At 40.8% G+C, this 16,158-nt stretch overlaps 1 protein-coding gene across 1 annotated transcript; it reads right to left on the reverse strand.

Moving 5' to 3' along the window:
* Positions 1 to 8,332: 8,332 nt before the first annotated feature.
* FAM91A1 (family with sequence similarity 91 member A1) lies at positions 8,333 to 15,242 on the reverse strand (the record flags this gene model as incomplete). The annotated part of the gene is made up of 7 exons (XM_015824457.1): positions 8,333 to 8,752; positions 10,744 to 10,813; positions 10,917 to 11,052; positions 12,092 to 12,199; positions 13,314 to 13,463; positions 13,872 to 13,944; positions 15,129 to 15,242. Coding segments are annotated over 7 exons (858 nt in total), but the record flags the coding sequence as incomplete, so codon positions are not given.
* Positions 15,243 to 16,158: the final 916 nt, after the last annotated feature.

Here is a 16,158-nt window from a genome sequence, read left to right on the forward strand (position 1 = left end):
TCTTTTTCTTTGAAGATGTTTCGTTTCTCATCCAAGAAGCTTCTTCAGCTCTGACTGGATGGTGGGGAATGAAAGGATTTATACTCCTTGCAGACAGCTGGTCATTTGCATTTTTTAGAGAATCATTGAGGCCACTTGGAGGTTTATCTGTGTCTTCAAGGTCACCTGAGTAGTGCAAATGGGTGTGGAGCCTTCTTGGAACTGCTGAAAGGACTATAGACTGGAGATAGATGATGTCGCATCCCTCCCCCTCTGTTGAGAGAGGGCTGTTCAATTCTGACATAAATGTCCTCTTTGTCCCCTCTCTTTCAAATCACCATCCAGTCAGAGCTGAAGAAGCTTCTTGGATGAGAAGCGAAATGTCTTCAAAGAAAAACAAGAAAGTTCAGTTGCCTCTTGAAAAAAAGCACCTTTGGGATAATTAAAATTATGCACCTCAAAAACTAGGTCAGGGATAGCAGTCTGGCTTTACCTAATAGTGTCACGCTGTGAGTTCAGGGGAAAAAAAAAAGAAATATATATTTAACTCAAGTTCTCACATCCCCAAGCTGAACAGCCAAACTCCACGTTAAGAGATCATCAACAGATTCCAGAAACCCTGAAGTTTCAAGATATTTAGGAAAAATCCCGATGAACTCACCAGAAAGAAATGTCAAGCGGAAAAAAAGCAACTGAGATGCAGAAGGAATGAAATGAGAAGCAGGAAACACAGTGGAGGACAAAAGCTACCTCACCCCAGTCACTCTGGTTCCTACCTTTTCAATAGCAAATCAAATATTTTGATGGTTAAATCAAATATTTCAGCACAGCTGTCCTCTTATGTCACAAAAAAAATATGAACCTACTCAGGGAAGTATGGAATACAAATGGTTGAATAGAAGGACAGATGTTGATAGGCAAATATTACAGATGTCTTGCTGATTCAGAAACTGTATTTCATAAACAAAAACCAAAACCAAAATAAAATCCCAACCATAGAGACAGAGAAAATATTTGGAAGGATTAGGAGATCCAAAGATTTGTTTTCTGCATGTTCCTGTCCATATCAAATAAATCTGGATTATTTATTTAACAATATGTAGCCACTCATCATATATCAGGCAAGTCTGGGTAGCTCCCGAGTTGCCAGATTCTTTCCTTATTTATTTGTAAATGCCCTGGAAATCTGTCAAATAGTGTGATTAAAAATTCAAATTGATCCTGTAAAAAACTGGCTGGCATTGCATAACATGCTTATTGTATAGCATGTTCATATGGTAGTATGAATAATATGCACAGTGTAGTAACCAGATCAGTGTTTCTCAACCTTGGCAACTTTGAGATGTGTGGATTTCAATTCCCAGCATTCCCCAGCTAAGCGTGTGGTCCTCAATGGAACTGCATCTACAAGGAGGGAAGTGTGTAGTGGGGTGCCCCAGGGCTCTGTTCTGGGCCCAGTGCTCTTCAACATCTTCATCAACGATTTGGACAAGGGGATAGATGGGGAACTCATCAAATTTGCAGACGACACCAAGCTGGCAGGAACAGCCAACACTCCAGAAGATAGCCTTAAGAAACAGGAGGATCTGGACAGACTTGAACACTGGGTGCTATCTAACAAAATGAAATTCAATGGTGAAAAAAGTAAAGTTCTACATTTAGGCAAGAAAAACCAAATGTACAGATATAGTATAGGGGGTACCTTGCTCAATAGTAGTAACTGTGAGAGGGATCTCGGAGTCCTAGTGGACAATCACTTAAATATGAGCCAGCCGTGTGCTGCAGCTGCCAAAAAAGCCAACACAGTGCTAGGCTGCATTGACAGAGGGATAGAATCAAGGTCACGTGAAGTATTAATACCGGTTTACAATGCCTTGGTAAGGCCACACTTGGAATACTGCATCCAGTTTTGGTCACCACGATGTAAAAAAGATGTTGAGACTCTAGATAGAAAGAGTACAGAGAAGAGCAACAAAGACAATTAGGGGACTGGAAGCTAAAACATATAAGGAACGGTTGCTGGAATTGGGTATGTCTAGTTCAGCGGTGGCGAACCTATGGCACGCATGCCACAAGTGGCACGCAGAACCCTCTCTGTGGGCACACGTGCTATCACCCCAGTCCTAGGCCTTCAGCTGGGTTTTATAAAACCTTTTTGCTTTAGGCCTCCGCAGCCGTGTGCAAAAAAAAAAAAAAAAAATAAGGGTTCAATCAATCAGTCAATTTCAACTTCTCACGGGAAAAAAAAAAGATCTCGCAAAGTTGGCATTGATTGATTGAACTTTTTAGTCCCACCCAGTCTGCCGTTACCACCGCCGCCATGTCCACCCAATTGGCCACACTCACCCAATGGGCCACACCCACCCGGCACCCAACGATACATAAGTGGGTTTTGGGTTGCGGTTTGGGCACTCGGTCTCTAAAAGGTTCGCCATCACTGGTCTAGTTTAATGAAGAGAAGGACAAGGGGGGACATGATAGCAGTGTTCCAATATCTCAGGGGCTGCCACAAAGAAGGGGTGTGTGTGTCAAGCTATTCTCCAAAGCGCCTGAAGGCAGGACAAGAAGCAACAGGTGGAAAATAACCAAGGAGAGAAGCAACCTAGAACTAAGGAGAAACTTCCTGACATTTAGAACAATTAACCAGTGGAACAACCTGCCTCCAGAAATGGTGAATGCTCCAACACTGGAAGTTTTTAAGAAGAGACTGGACAGCCATTTGTCTGAAATGGTATAGGGTTTCCTGCCTGAGCAGGGTGTTGTTGTTTTTGTTCTTCTTCTTCTCCTCCTCCTCATCATCATCCCTCTGCTGGCTAGGGAATTCTGGGAATTGAAGTCCACACATCTGAAAGCTGCAAGGCGGCAAGCAAAAACGAAGCGAAGATGGCTGCAGCCAAATTCATCTCATCTATCGGAACCATGACATAAGGTTGAGCTAGACACTTAGCCAAATTCAACAGGACTACTCCTTTACCTGTACACATTACACTGTCCTACCACTAATACTATTTTTCAGTGGTCAATTTATATCTTCACAACCAAAGAAAGTGCATCTCCATTTTATTTCTTTTATTAGACTGCTGATTAATAACAGAAATCCATGTTCCAGAGAAAAAATAAGATCTGCTAAAAAAGTAGAGACACAAATAATACACACATTCATGTTTACAGTATATATAAAGTGTTGCAAATGAGATAAAATATAAAATCTGTCCACATTTGGTGGTTTGTGGTTCCTGCCTCTGGCGTTTCTCCATTTTAATTAGAGAATCTTTTTCAAGGTGGCAGCCGAGGAGGCCATGTCCATCAACATCTCAATTATTAAATTATCTAAAGCTTTCCCATGTTAGGCAATTTATTATCTTAGCTGCTAAAATAATCTAGTAAGAAGTTCCTTATTTTTAAGCGTGAGATTCCATCCCATAAATAAGTGAAAAAAAACCTCTATCTCTGGGAAGCATTTGATTAGCCGTTTAGTAATACAACAAAAGGACCTAGACCAGTGGTTCTCAACCTGTGGGTCGGGACCCCATTTGGAGTCGATCGACCATTTCACGGGGGTCGCCAAGCAAGGCTGTCCGCCATTTTTTTTGTCCGCCATTTTTTTATCCACCATTTTTTTTCCCTTTTCCAGCAGGTGCCTTACCTCCCTTGGGCTGGGCCAGCTGGTGGTTGGCCTGCTCCGTCTCTGCCGCTTGCCAGCTACGCCTCAGCCGGCGCAGGGGGCGGAACCATGCATGCGCGGCGCTCCCGGGCAGGGAAAGTCCTCGACTTACGACCGGTTGGGTAGTCCTTGACTTACGACCGGTTTAGTCCTCGACTTACGACCAGCTTAGTCCTCGACTTATGACCGGTTGGGGTCGCGGCATTAAAAAGGTTGAGAACCACTGACCTAGACTTTTGTTAGCTTAATCCTTGATTTACGACCACAATTGATCCCAAATTTTCCGTTGGTAAGCAAGACAGAAGTTGAGTTTTGTCCCCTTTTACAACCTTTCTTTTCACATTTGTTAAGGGAATCACTGCAGTTGTTAAGTGAATCTGGCTTCCCCATCGACTTTGTTTCAGGTCGCAATAGGTGATCATTATGCAACTGTCATAAATACATGCCAGTTGCCAAGCATCCTTATTTTGATCCCATGACCGTGAGGATGCTGCAAGGGTCAGAATGCGAAAAATGGTCATGTCGCTTTTTTCAGTGCCATTGTGACTTCAAATGGTCACTAAACGAATGATTGTAAGTTGAGGGCTACTTGTACATGTAAATTCGTCTACCATCCAAATGCTCAAACGTCAAAATAAGGCATCTGCAAATGTTCCAGACTAGCAACACAATTTTATTTGTAAACATTTATGTTACATGTTCCAATAAGTTAACTGAATTCCAGCATTTGTACATTTCACTGTATATGGTCAAAGTTGGATTAGGAAGAAAGAAACTGGACTGTTTCATGGTTGTTACTGTCCCATGTTTTAAAACCTTCCAAAATACAAGCAGCATTAAAAACAGTGAGGAAATACAAAGAAAAGTAACAGGATTATTGAAAGAAAGAATTTAGATGATTAGGTAGCTGAGGGAAGAAGAGGTTGTATACATATATATATATATAAAAGAATCATTGAAATAAAACACATTCTGGAGAAACTCACAGAGCAAGTCCAATAAAAATATTATTTCTGGATGTCTCGTTTACTCTAAATTCAAAAAGCAGATTACATCTTAATAATGAAGCACAAAGACAAACCACGAAATGTTATGGCCTAAAATACTACTAACTTGATTCTGGACAAATAAAAGCTGCTGGAAAAAAAGAAAAAAAAAACCCAGAACCAATAAAAAAAAATAATGGATCCCACAGATGTTAAAATTTTGCTTTTGTTCACAGTATATTTAAATCATCATTCAAAAAACCCTAAAATATAGCATATGCACGCATAAGAAAAACCCGAAATGACAAATTAAGGCTCTGCTTTGTACCTCTGCTTTCTGTTACAGAATCACCCACCCAGGACCCCTTGCAATATAGCCATTATTCACCATTTGGTTATCTCCTTCATATCTAGTTTAAGTGTTACCTTTCTGGCTTGTCAGGCCTTGCATAACTGCATCCAAAAAGGTAGCTGGCCTACCAGTAATTTTATGGAAGCTTTAAGGTTAGTTATAGGACTAAAAAAAAAAAAGGAAATGTATTATCTGACATCTGGGAATCAAATAAGAAGCCTGAATCAAGGGGAGATGGGAATCTCAGCCCATCTCTTGGATAGCTCTGAAATTTGAAGCTTTTCTGGTGAATTTCTAGGTACAGATGTCCATTCTACATTTAAGGAAAACAGGATGACAACATGGCCACCATTCCTGGCCCACCCTTGAAAATTCAAACATGAGGGAAATCCACTAGTTTGTCAATACACAAACATATGTGGGGCGTGGGAAAGTGCCTGAATTTTGTCATAGTGTGGGGGGTTGTTGGGTTGGGGGGGCAACTGAATCTTCTACACATTAAAGGAGAGTGTTTATAGTTCAGGGTTGAAGTGAAGGGTCCTTGGTGCTCTCTGAGCTTGCTTGTTTTCTTGCAGACGTTTCATTATCTAAACTTATCAGTTACCTAGTTTGGGTAATGAAATGTCTGTAAGAAAACAAGCAAGCTCAGAGAGCAATGAAGACCCCCTCACTTTTACACATTGCAGGGGTCTTTTAGGGTGGCAAAGAGGGTTCCACAGGAGCCTTGAAGGAGGGCAGTTGAGAGCAGGCAAGTCACAAAAAAGACGGTTGTAATCGAATCTGGAATGAACCCCAATCTTGGCTCTCTTCTGTCACATGAAATATTGCCCCGAGCATCATAGTAGCTGGGGGACGTGTGTGTGTGTGTGTGTGTGTGTGTGTGTGTGTGTGTGTGTGTGTGTGTGTGAGAGAGAGAGAGAGAGAGAGAGAGAGAGAGAGAGAGAGAGAGAGAGAGAGAATAACTCCTCTTAGAATAATTCTCATGCAAAATAATTGTAACAGATTCCCCTTATTCCTTATATTCTCGTCTTGTGTAATTGCAATACCCAAGTCAGTTATTCGAGCAGACCAAATTATTTTGGACAAACTATGTTAGCTGCCAACTTATCCAATATTTAAAAGAGTAGTTTGATAAGCATTTAGTACTTGCTGATATCTAGTTATTTCCATGAGAGGGTCTTCGGCCTGAAGATTTCGATATAATAAGCTGCTGTTTATGCCCAGAAATGAGCCTGCTTCCTAATGGTGCCTCTTCCTAAACAATTTGGCTTCCCAATATGACAGGACAATAACTGGCTTTTGAACTGCAATCAATCTGCATATTTATCCTCTTCCTATTTTTTCCTTGTTGGTTTGAAGGCTCTTAAGTAACAGCTGTGGTATGTGAAGTACTGGCATGGTAGGTGATAAATTACATTTTTAGGTGAAGCTGTGTGTTAAGTATAAGTATTAAAGCCCTATCCGAATATAAAGAGGGAAAGGAGGGTATAAAATGCTGAGAAAGGAGAAAAAGATGGATAAAAGCAGGGCTCTTTATACAAATTTGTCTACTCCTGTTCTTTAGAAGAATAGAATCAGAACTGGTGAATAGAAACAGAAGGGGATTACTGCTTTATGTGTGTGTGTGAGAGAGAGAGAGGGGGGGGGAGAGAGAATGAAACAATATCAACAACCTAAGTTCTAATGGATAGCAAATCTTTTTTAAAAAAACAAAAACAAAAACAAAATCCTGCTATATCCTCCTGGAATGTCAAATGTGCTCTCTAAATTCTTGGTCCCACAAACATCCCCACCATTCAAGTCTGTTGATCTGCATTAGAAAGAAAGAAAGAAAGAAAGAAAGAAAGAAAGAAAGAAAGAAAGAAAGAAAGAAAGAAAGAAAGAAAGAAAGAAAGAAAGAAAGAAAGACCAGTGAAAGAAACTAGCCATGCTTCCTGCAAGTCCTGGATCATCCACTTTAGGCCACAATGATTTTAGGAAACAATTCCAATTCCTAACTTCTTTACAGCTGCATTTTTAGACTCTGCAACCACTGAGAAGATCCTGAAATTAGCAGAACTGCACTGCAGAATGTGTTATCTACCCTACAAAACTACCCTTAAGTATTAAACAACACTGTGCACGTTTCTCTGGCCCTTCTAGGAAGGGAACACTGATAAACTCTAGAAAGACTCCAGCACGAATCATTTCCATTAACTTTTTAAATAACGAACAAACCACTTCAACTGCTGGGGCCATCCGCTAAAACGCCCCTCTGCATCTAATTCCTCTGAAACAAGTGAAAGCCATATAGAAAGGCAACCTTATGGGCAGTTTGTTCAGGATCATTAGGAAATTCCCCAGAGGGTTATCCTCAAAGATTCCCAATTCTGTATCAGACTTGCCTTCCTTTTTAATACCTTGCTATTATAGTTCTAGCATCCCCAGTTATCTGCCTATTCCTACACGGTAGGTAAATGTTTTCTCGAGTTTGGCCTTTTGCTTGAGGGTCTCGGTTACCCCTGAACAGAATTCACTGAAAACTCTTCCTATGTAGCCTTCGACAACATGGAAAATCGTTATCACATCTGCGAAAGTTTTGTGGATCCCATCCACAGTCAAAGGAGCTGTCGTGTGTACGATATTTTTCAAGAAAGACCTTTTCACCTAGCGATTTTCCAAGCTGCCCGATGGAGTGTGCTCGAAAACCCAAGGGAACAGACTCAAAATTTCCAAGTTCAGCTTTTGGGGTACTTGTTGTTGCTGCTTCGCAAAGACAAAACTCTACACAGGATGATGAATTCACACAAACGGAGGACTACGGGTTGAAATCCATTACGTGTGAAACTTTTGCATAGCTAACTCTACAACGATGTGCCGGTGGGAGAAGATGTTTAGTTAGACAGGAGACATTAATTAAATCTCTTAATGTTTTCCCATGAGGCAACTGCAGATGTTTACAAAATTTAAGATTAAAACCCAAGTACAAAATAGCATCAATCTTTCGAAGCCGAAATCTTCCCACCCTTGTTTTTAATCAGGTAGTTAATAGACTTAGGTTGGCGATAGTCCCTTGTACTGCTAGTCCTCAAGAGTGTTGCCAGAATCACGGACAGCTATGGAGCATTATTTGGGTGTAATTTGTGCCTTTCTAACATCAAAAACTGTTTCGACTGTTCCGTATTATTGTAATACAAAAGAACCAGGCAAATTTAAGGTCAGCATTACTAATATATAAAATTGCTATTATCCCTTGCGACAGCATAGAAATTCAATGATCAGGAAACTTAGGAAGGGGACTGTCTGTTAAAAAAAAAAAAAAAGATCGATTGTCTTGAGTTAAGAGACAGGCCAACAACTAACAAAAGCTTTTTTTTTTGTTATGGCAGAACATGCAAGAAATGGGGAGTCAAAATGCCTCTTCCTCCTACCCCTTTCCCCATTGAAATGTAACATTACACACTTTATTAACACCTTCACTGCAGGGGAACGTACTGTGATAGCATCACAAGTTTCAGAAGATTGGCACTGTGAGTTGAATGCAGTTGGTTACCACGAGTCCAAAGGCAAGTTGTGAACGCCATGCTATTTTAGGTGTTCTGGGGGCACGGCTGCAATTAGGATCGAGGAAGGAGACCGTCCACTCCATTCCGATAACGCGCCGTCCTTAAACATGAGATTCTTGGCGGGCAGCGGAACCCCAGCGTCAGCAGAAGTTGGATGAGAAAGTAAACTCGACGCAGAAGAAGAAAAACTGGCCTCTGAAAGCAACTCCATGGTTGAAATGTTTTCCTAAATGAGAAGAAGGGCACAGGGTTCAAATAGGATTCCAGTCTGACCACACAGGTAGTCCTCAACATTACAACCGTTGGTTGAATGACCGTTCAAAGTTACAACAGCACTGAAAAAGTGACTTATGACAGTTTTTCCCACTTATGACCGTTGTAACATCCCCCCCCATGGTCATGGGATCAAAATTCAGATGTTTCGTAATTGGTTCATATTTAGGACAGTTGCAAAGTCCCGGGGTCACGTGATCATCTTCTGTGACCTGACGAGCCAAGTCAATGGGGAAGCCAGATTCACTTAACAACCATTGTTACTAACTTCACAACTGCAGTGATTTCACGTAACAAAGGCGGCAAGAAAGATTGTGAAATGGGGCAAAACTCACTTTAAGAACTGTCTCGCTTCGCAGCAGAAATTTTGGGCTCAATTGTGGTCGTAAGTCGAGGACCACCTGTACTTAAACTCACAGTTACACCCTCTAGCCTGGCTAAACATAGAATTAATTTTGCACAGGAAACTGGAAGAAATTAAGAACACAGGAAGACCGTTGCAACTTTTTTTTTTTGGGGGGGGACTTCACCAAATATTGTAGGGCACCGGGGGGGGGGAAGACTGTTACAAGTGTTATGTTCTAATTTATTAACTATTTCTCTATTTTGATAATGAAAGGATTCATCACAGTGAATTAAGAGCTTTCTCAAGCCCCTCTCCTATTCTTTTGCTGAATTCCCAATATGCAGAGTAGGGCATATATCTGGCATCTGTACTTGGGTTCCTTTGCTGTCCAAGGATTCAAAAGTTGGCTCAATTACATGAGTATGCAACTTTGGGCAAAGGGGGAAGGATTTCTAAAAACAAAGAAGGGCAAAACCACAAACTGCTTTCATTTGAAGTCGAACTATTAATGAAGAGTTTAATGAAGAGACGGACGAGGGGGGACATAATAGCAGAGTTCCAATATCTCAGGGGCTGCCACAAAGAAGAGGGAGTCAAGCTATTCTCCAAAGCGCCTGAAGGCAGGACAAGGAGCAACGGATGGAAACTAATCAGGGAGAGAAGCAACCTAGAACTAAAGAGAAACTTCCTGACAGTTAGAACAATTAACCAGTGGAACAACCTGCCTCCAGAAGCTGTGAATGCTCCAACACTGGAAGTTTTTAAGAAGAGACTGGACAGCCATTTGTCTTAAATGGTATAGGGTTTTCTGCCTGAGCAGGGGGTTGGACTAGATGACCTCCAAGGTCCCTTCCACCTTTATTATTATTATTATTATTGATCATCGCACAGTCAGCCAGATGTTCAGATAGGATTTGGCATTTTGTCTACCTATCAAGTCCTTCCCAAGGACCTGGGATAGGCAGATGTGGATGTTTGATGTTATTACAGATATCGTCGCAGGATGGAAGCAGTTCCTAGTAAGGCCGCCTTTTGCAATTGACTAATGGCGAATTTGTCAATGCCGTTGTTTTTGTTGTTGTTGTTGCTGTTGTTATTATTATTATTATTATTATTATTACTACTACTACTACTACTACTAGTACTACTACTACATGTTTAACTCTTCATTCAGTCCACAGATTCTTGGAGAACACATCCACCCACTTCTGCATATGCCAGTATTTCGGATGTTTGCCCAATGCACCTGTAAAGGTTTCCTTGTCAGTTCTGTCCATCTGCTCATCTCCGTTTCTTGGCCGAGGGGGCCAGCGTTGTCCAAAGACAATTTCTGTGGTCATGTGGTCAGCGTGTCTAAACGCCAACGGCAACTATGCTAGCTGTCCAGCTTCTTTAGCTGTTCCCACAGGGATCTCCTGATCAATGGTACTGAAGCCCACCCAGAGGTACAGAAGACCACGAGATACATGCTCCCGTTTCAGCTCCTGACAAAGACCCTTGCCCAGATTGCAAATCCTGAACAGAGATTTGTAAACTGCCCAGAGTGGCTGGGAGTTGATCAGCTTATAAATAAATGAATAGGTTATTAGTACGTTTACCTGGAATGAATGAACAAAACTAAGGACCTGCAGCGAAAGTTTTCTGCTGGAATGTAACAGTTTTTGGAGGCTGCCAAAAGACAACAGAGAAAGTGACAAGGTCAGGTACAGGATCTGATAACCAAACACTAATTTCCTTTATTTTTCTTTGGTATACTCCATCAAAGCCTCACCTCTCTCTGCTGCATAATCCATGGCTGGCAATCTTCCGACAGACTTTTCGGTTGAGGTCTGCGCTGAACAGTGGGATTCCGAAGCTCAGTTCCAGGGGAACCCACTCCAGTTCTGTCGTAGGAACTAAAAAGATACCTAAGAAAGGACGAAGTGGAAGGGACTTCAGCTGCCAACGTGTATTACTTTTTAAACACTTGTGAATTTAGGTCCCTTCAAATTACATTGCTAGTAATGGGTGACTACTGCACTATAGTATGCAATAATGATCACTTCCTCTTGTATCTGCAAGAGGTTGAACTGCTTATGCCAAGCAATAAATTACACTCAAATGAACAAACAGTGGAAAAACAGCAATCAAGAGAGTTGTCTTTTTTTTCTTCTGGGATGTTCATCAATAACCATCAGCACCATCAGCACCACCATTAGTGCAGCTGAGCAAATCTGAAAAGGAATGCAGCCGCATTTTCTGATTATATCCCCAAAACAGCATGTAGGAAACACCCCTCAAAGCCGATTTATAATACCGTTCTCTGTATTCAGAAAGTTCATCGCAGAGAATAAAAATAACAATAATTTATCCTCTGTGCTTTTTTTTTTGCTATAGAGGTAGTCCTCGACTTGCAACCACAATTGAGCCCAAGTTGCTAAGTGAGACATTTGTTAAGTGAATTTTGCCCCCATTTTACGACCTTTCTTGCCAGAGTCGTGAAGTGAGTCACTGCAGTTGCTAAGTTAGTAGCACAGTTAAGTGAATCTGGCTTCCCCATTGACTTGGCTTGTCAGGAGGTCTCAAAAGGTGATCACACAGGATCCCGGAACACGGCAACTGTCATAAATGTGAGACAGTTGCCCGGTGTCTGAATTTTGATCACATGATCATGGGGATGCTGCAATGGTCGTAACTGTGAAAAACGGTCCTAAGTCACTTTTTTCAGTGTAACTTTGAGTGGTCACTGAAAGAATTATTGTAAGTCGAGGACTACCTGTACAATGTGGTCCTTCCTCCTCCTGCCACTTGTTCTACCACAAAGCCCAACCAATCAACGAGCGGAATTCCTGCTTCTTGTTACAGGTTACCCAGAGACTGCAGAGGACAGCATGGACTACTGTGTGACGCCATTTTAAGTCTTCCATCTCCTAATAATAAAACCTGCTCCATTTTGATAGAGATTACCTTCTGGGCTTTGTTTAGCAGCGGGATCTACGTAAGGCTCTTCAATGACCATTTCAAAGGACTCTGTACTTCCGTTTACATCTGAGTCCAGGGCAAGCTCTGGCTCACCTGAAGAGGAAAATAAATACTTAAACTATAAACATAATCTACCTTGGATCAAAAATTGTCCAAGACGGCATTCCTATTCTTATTCCTGAAATCAATCACTGATAACCTTGAGCCGCAGTGCAATGGTTAGCAGGGATAAGATCCGGAAAAGCAGAAAGATTTGATATAAATACAAAAAGCAGGCTAGTTAGAGCTACATTCTTCCCTATAACGACGTATGGAAGTGAGAGTTGGACACCAAGAACGACTGAAGAAGAATTGACGTCTTTGAACTGTGATGCTGAGGTAAATTATTGCATATATTACTTACATTATAAACACAATCTATCTTGGATGAAAAATTGTCCATGACGGCATTCCTATTCCTATTCCTGAAATCAATAACTGATAACATTGAGCTGCACTGCAATGGTTAGCAGGGATAAGATCCGGAAAAGCAGAAAGATTTATATAAATACAAAAAGCAGGCTAGTTAGAGCTACATTCTTCCCTACAACGACGTATGGATGTGAGAGTTGGACACCAAGAACGACTGAAGAAGAATGGATGCCTTTGAACTGTGATGCTGAGGTAAATTATGGCATATATTATGGGCAACCAGAGGAACCAACAGAGGTGCTGAATCGTATAAAATCAGAAACATCACTAGAAGCCAAAATCGCAAGACTACCTCTGATTTACTTTGGATATGTTGTGCATGCAAATTCATTGAAGAAGTCAATGATGCTAGGAATGGTTAGTGGAACAAGAAGAAGGGGCAAGCAAAGAACCTGCTGGCTTGATAACATCAAAACTGACACAAAGATGGACACCCAACAACTGAAAGAAGCTTTGCTTGGCAGGTTAGGATGGAGAGCCCTTGCCTATAAAGTCGTCAAGAATTGGATATGATTGAATGGTTAAAACAACAACATACACATGAACTGCATTTACTGTAACTAAAGGCTATGAATGTAAGGTTCTGGAATACGTTTCGTAGCTGCATACGTCTTAACGAATGCAGAAGAATCTTGCTACCCCCTTCTGATGTCTTTCCACACTTGCAAGAATGCACACAAATTTAAATTAAAAAACAAACAAACGAAACCTACTAATTTGACAACCCAGGACCAACCTTTTTCGTCAGACGCATCGCTCAGCTTCCTCTTTACAGGGTGACTGAAAGGATTCAACATGGTGATGTAGCCACAGAAGTGCTGGAGATCCATCTTTTCCCTCAACATCTTCAGCGCTTTATGAACACCCATGTTAAGACGGGAAAAATCTAGACATACCCCCCCGCAAAAAAGTGTACGTTAAATCAGTTTACTAAATTAAACCACGGACAATGACAGGAGGACATAAAAAAAGATTTGGAGAATTATTGAAATGTTGACATAATGCCCAGTTTGGGATTTGATATGCTCATATTTGGGATTTCTGTTTTCATTTTGTTCAGTTTACAGTATTTTCTTTGGAAAAGAAAATGTGCAATCAAAACTTTTAATAAAAAAATGATTACTGATGGAGAGCAGGTTTTCCTGTCAGAATACAAGCCTTTGCAGAAGTCTCTAGACTTCTGTCTATAGAAGTCTAAGACTGCTTCCTAGAAACATGAATCAAGACGTCATAGAAACAAATTTCTATCTTGATTTAATGACACATGAACTATTAATAAATAATTCCACCTTACCACCTTGCTGTTCTGCTTCATCAAGTGGAAACGGAATATGGACAGTTTCCCCCACGCCGTATATGCCGTGTCCCTAAATGCCAAAGGAAGAGGTAAGATACAAAATCCGCACATTTCTGACAACTTTCGGTTTTGCGTTTTCCAAGTTGCCTCAATTGTTTTGTGATTTTGGAATATTGGTAAGAGTTGTTGGGGTTAAGACTGGGGATATCTAGGCACAACTCTCTCTGTGAGCATAAAATTCTCAAGCCTGGGCCTGTCATTCTCTCTCAGCACTATTTTACAAAGTGGTTGTCAAGACAAAAGACAGGTAGGATAGGAATGTTTGACCTCTTAGTTGGGACGGAAAATTCCATCATTAAGCAAGGCGATTGTGAAGTGAGTTAGATCCAATTTTGCAACCTCTTTTGCTGTTGTGGTTAAGCGAATCCCCACGGTCATTAAGTGAATCACCAGGTTGTGAAGTGAAATCTGATTTTCCCCCACTGACTTTGCTTGTTGGCAGCTGGCTAGGAAAGTCACAAATGGGGATCACGTGACCCTGGGACACTGCAACCATCTGAAATATGTGCTAGTTGCCGAGTTCCCAAATTTTGACCGTGTGATTGTGGGAATGCAGCAACGGTCATGTATGAGGACTGGTTATAAACCACTTTTTTCAATGCCATTCCAACTTTGAATGATCATTAACTAAATGGTCATAAGTTGAGGATTAGCTGTACAAATGAAATAAATATTGGTTTGAATACTGGTTTGTAGCCATTTTAAAGATCCAGCACTTCTAGATATCCTTTCCTGCAACTGCTGAGCACCAGGGCCTGTTCTAAAACTAATGCTATATCTAGTCATCTCAAGTGTGAAGGCTTGTGAGTTCAACTCCAGTAGAGCTTCAGAGAATAACATCTAGCTACCCACATCTGACAATTCCCAATTAGGACAAAACTGCTTATGCAGCACCTCCTGGTGGTCAATGTCATGTAAAAAACGTGATGGGTTTTTTTAATCCATTGAAAATTGAATTTTGTGGGAGAGATTATATTGGCTGAGTTGATATAATTTGTATCTAATCCAACACACCTGGAAGGTTATCCTTTGTATCCTATGATAACAAACACTGGCCAGGAATTCTAATAAACTACACTTAAAGGAACAGCCTACCCGCCATTTTTTGCCTATTCGTCTTTCTGCTTCTACCCCGGCAAAAAAAATATCTATCAAAACCCAGTTATTTAGTCTATTTTTTATACGTCTTTGTACCTGAATCAGGACAGCAGAATGGGTTAAAGCATCATTCAGCATAGTAAGCACATTTGAAGTGGGGACTACTCCTGGATCGTGACCCCAAGATGTTATTAATAAGCGGTCATAGCCCTGGGAATCAAATGCAAAGAGACAAATTAAGAGCCAATTAACAAGATATTTCCATCTACAGGAGTGTTATTCAGTATCTGTATTTTTCCGCAAGTTTTGCCATTAAAATTTTACTTGGTTCTCTTTTCAGTCTGATCATCTGGCTTAAATCCCTTTCTGTTTGTTGGGAAAGAAAATATGCAAAATCTGATCTGTATTTAAATAATAATAATAATAAAAAAAATAAAGTTGGAAGGGACCTTGGAGGTCGAGTCCAACCCCCTGCACAGGCAGGAAACCCTACACCATTTCGGACAAATGGCTGTCCAGTCTCTTCTTAAAAACTTCCAGTGTTGGAGCATTCACCACTTCTGGAGGCAGGTTGTTCTACTGGCTAATTGTTCTAACTGAAAAGAAGTTTCTCCTTAGTTTTAGGTTGCTTCTCTCCTTGATTAGTTTCCATTCATTGCTTCTTGTCCTGCCTTCAGGCGCTTTGGAGAAGAGCTTGACTCCCTCTTCTTTGTGGCAGCCCCTGAGATATTGGAGCACTGCTATCATGTCCCCCCTCGTCCTTCTCTTCATTAAACTAGACATACCCAATTCCAGCAACCGTTCCTTATATGTTTTAGCCTCCAGTCCCCTAATCATCTTTGTTGCTCTTCTCTGTAATGCATACTTTTTCAAGTAATAGATTTGTTAATGCCATATTTATAATTGGCCTGAGTACAGTCTTTGGTGGAAAGGCTTAATATAATAATATAGTAAGCACCTTTGTTTTTGTAGTTACTTTGTTATCATTAAATCAATTTGTTATGCAGATGTTAAGAATTGAGTGATATAAAAAATTAGAGGTATATAGTCCAGACAACAGGAGAGTGTCTTAGCTTTTGTTACAAGTGTGTCAATGGATCTCAAATTATGGCTTATGCAAGAAAAA

Source organism: Protobothrops mucrosquamatus, unplaced genomic scaffold (genome assembly GCF_001527695.2).
Source record: "Protobothrops mucrosquamatus isolate PMUCROS unplaced genomic scaffold, P.Mucros_1.0 scaffold2242, whole genome shotgun sequence".
NCBI lineage: Eukaryota > Metazoa > Chordata > Lepidosauria > Squamata > Viperidae > Protobothrops > Protobothrops mucrosquamatus.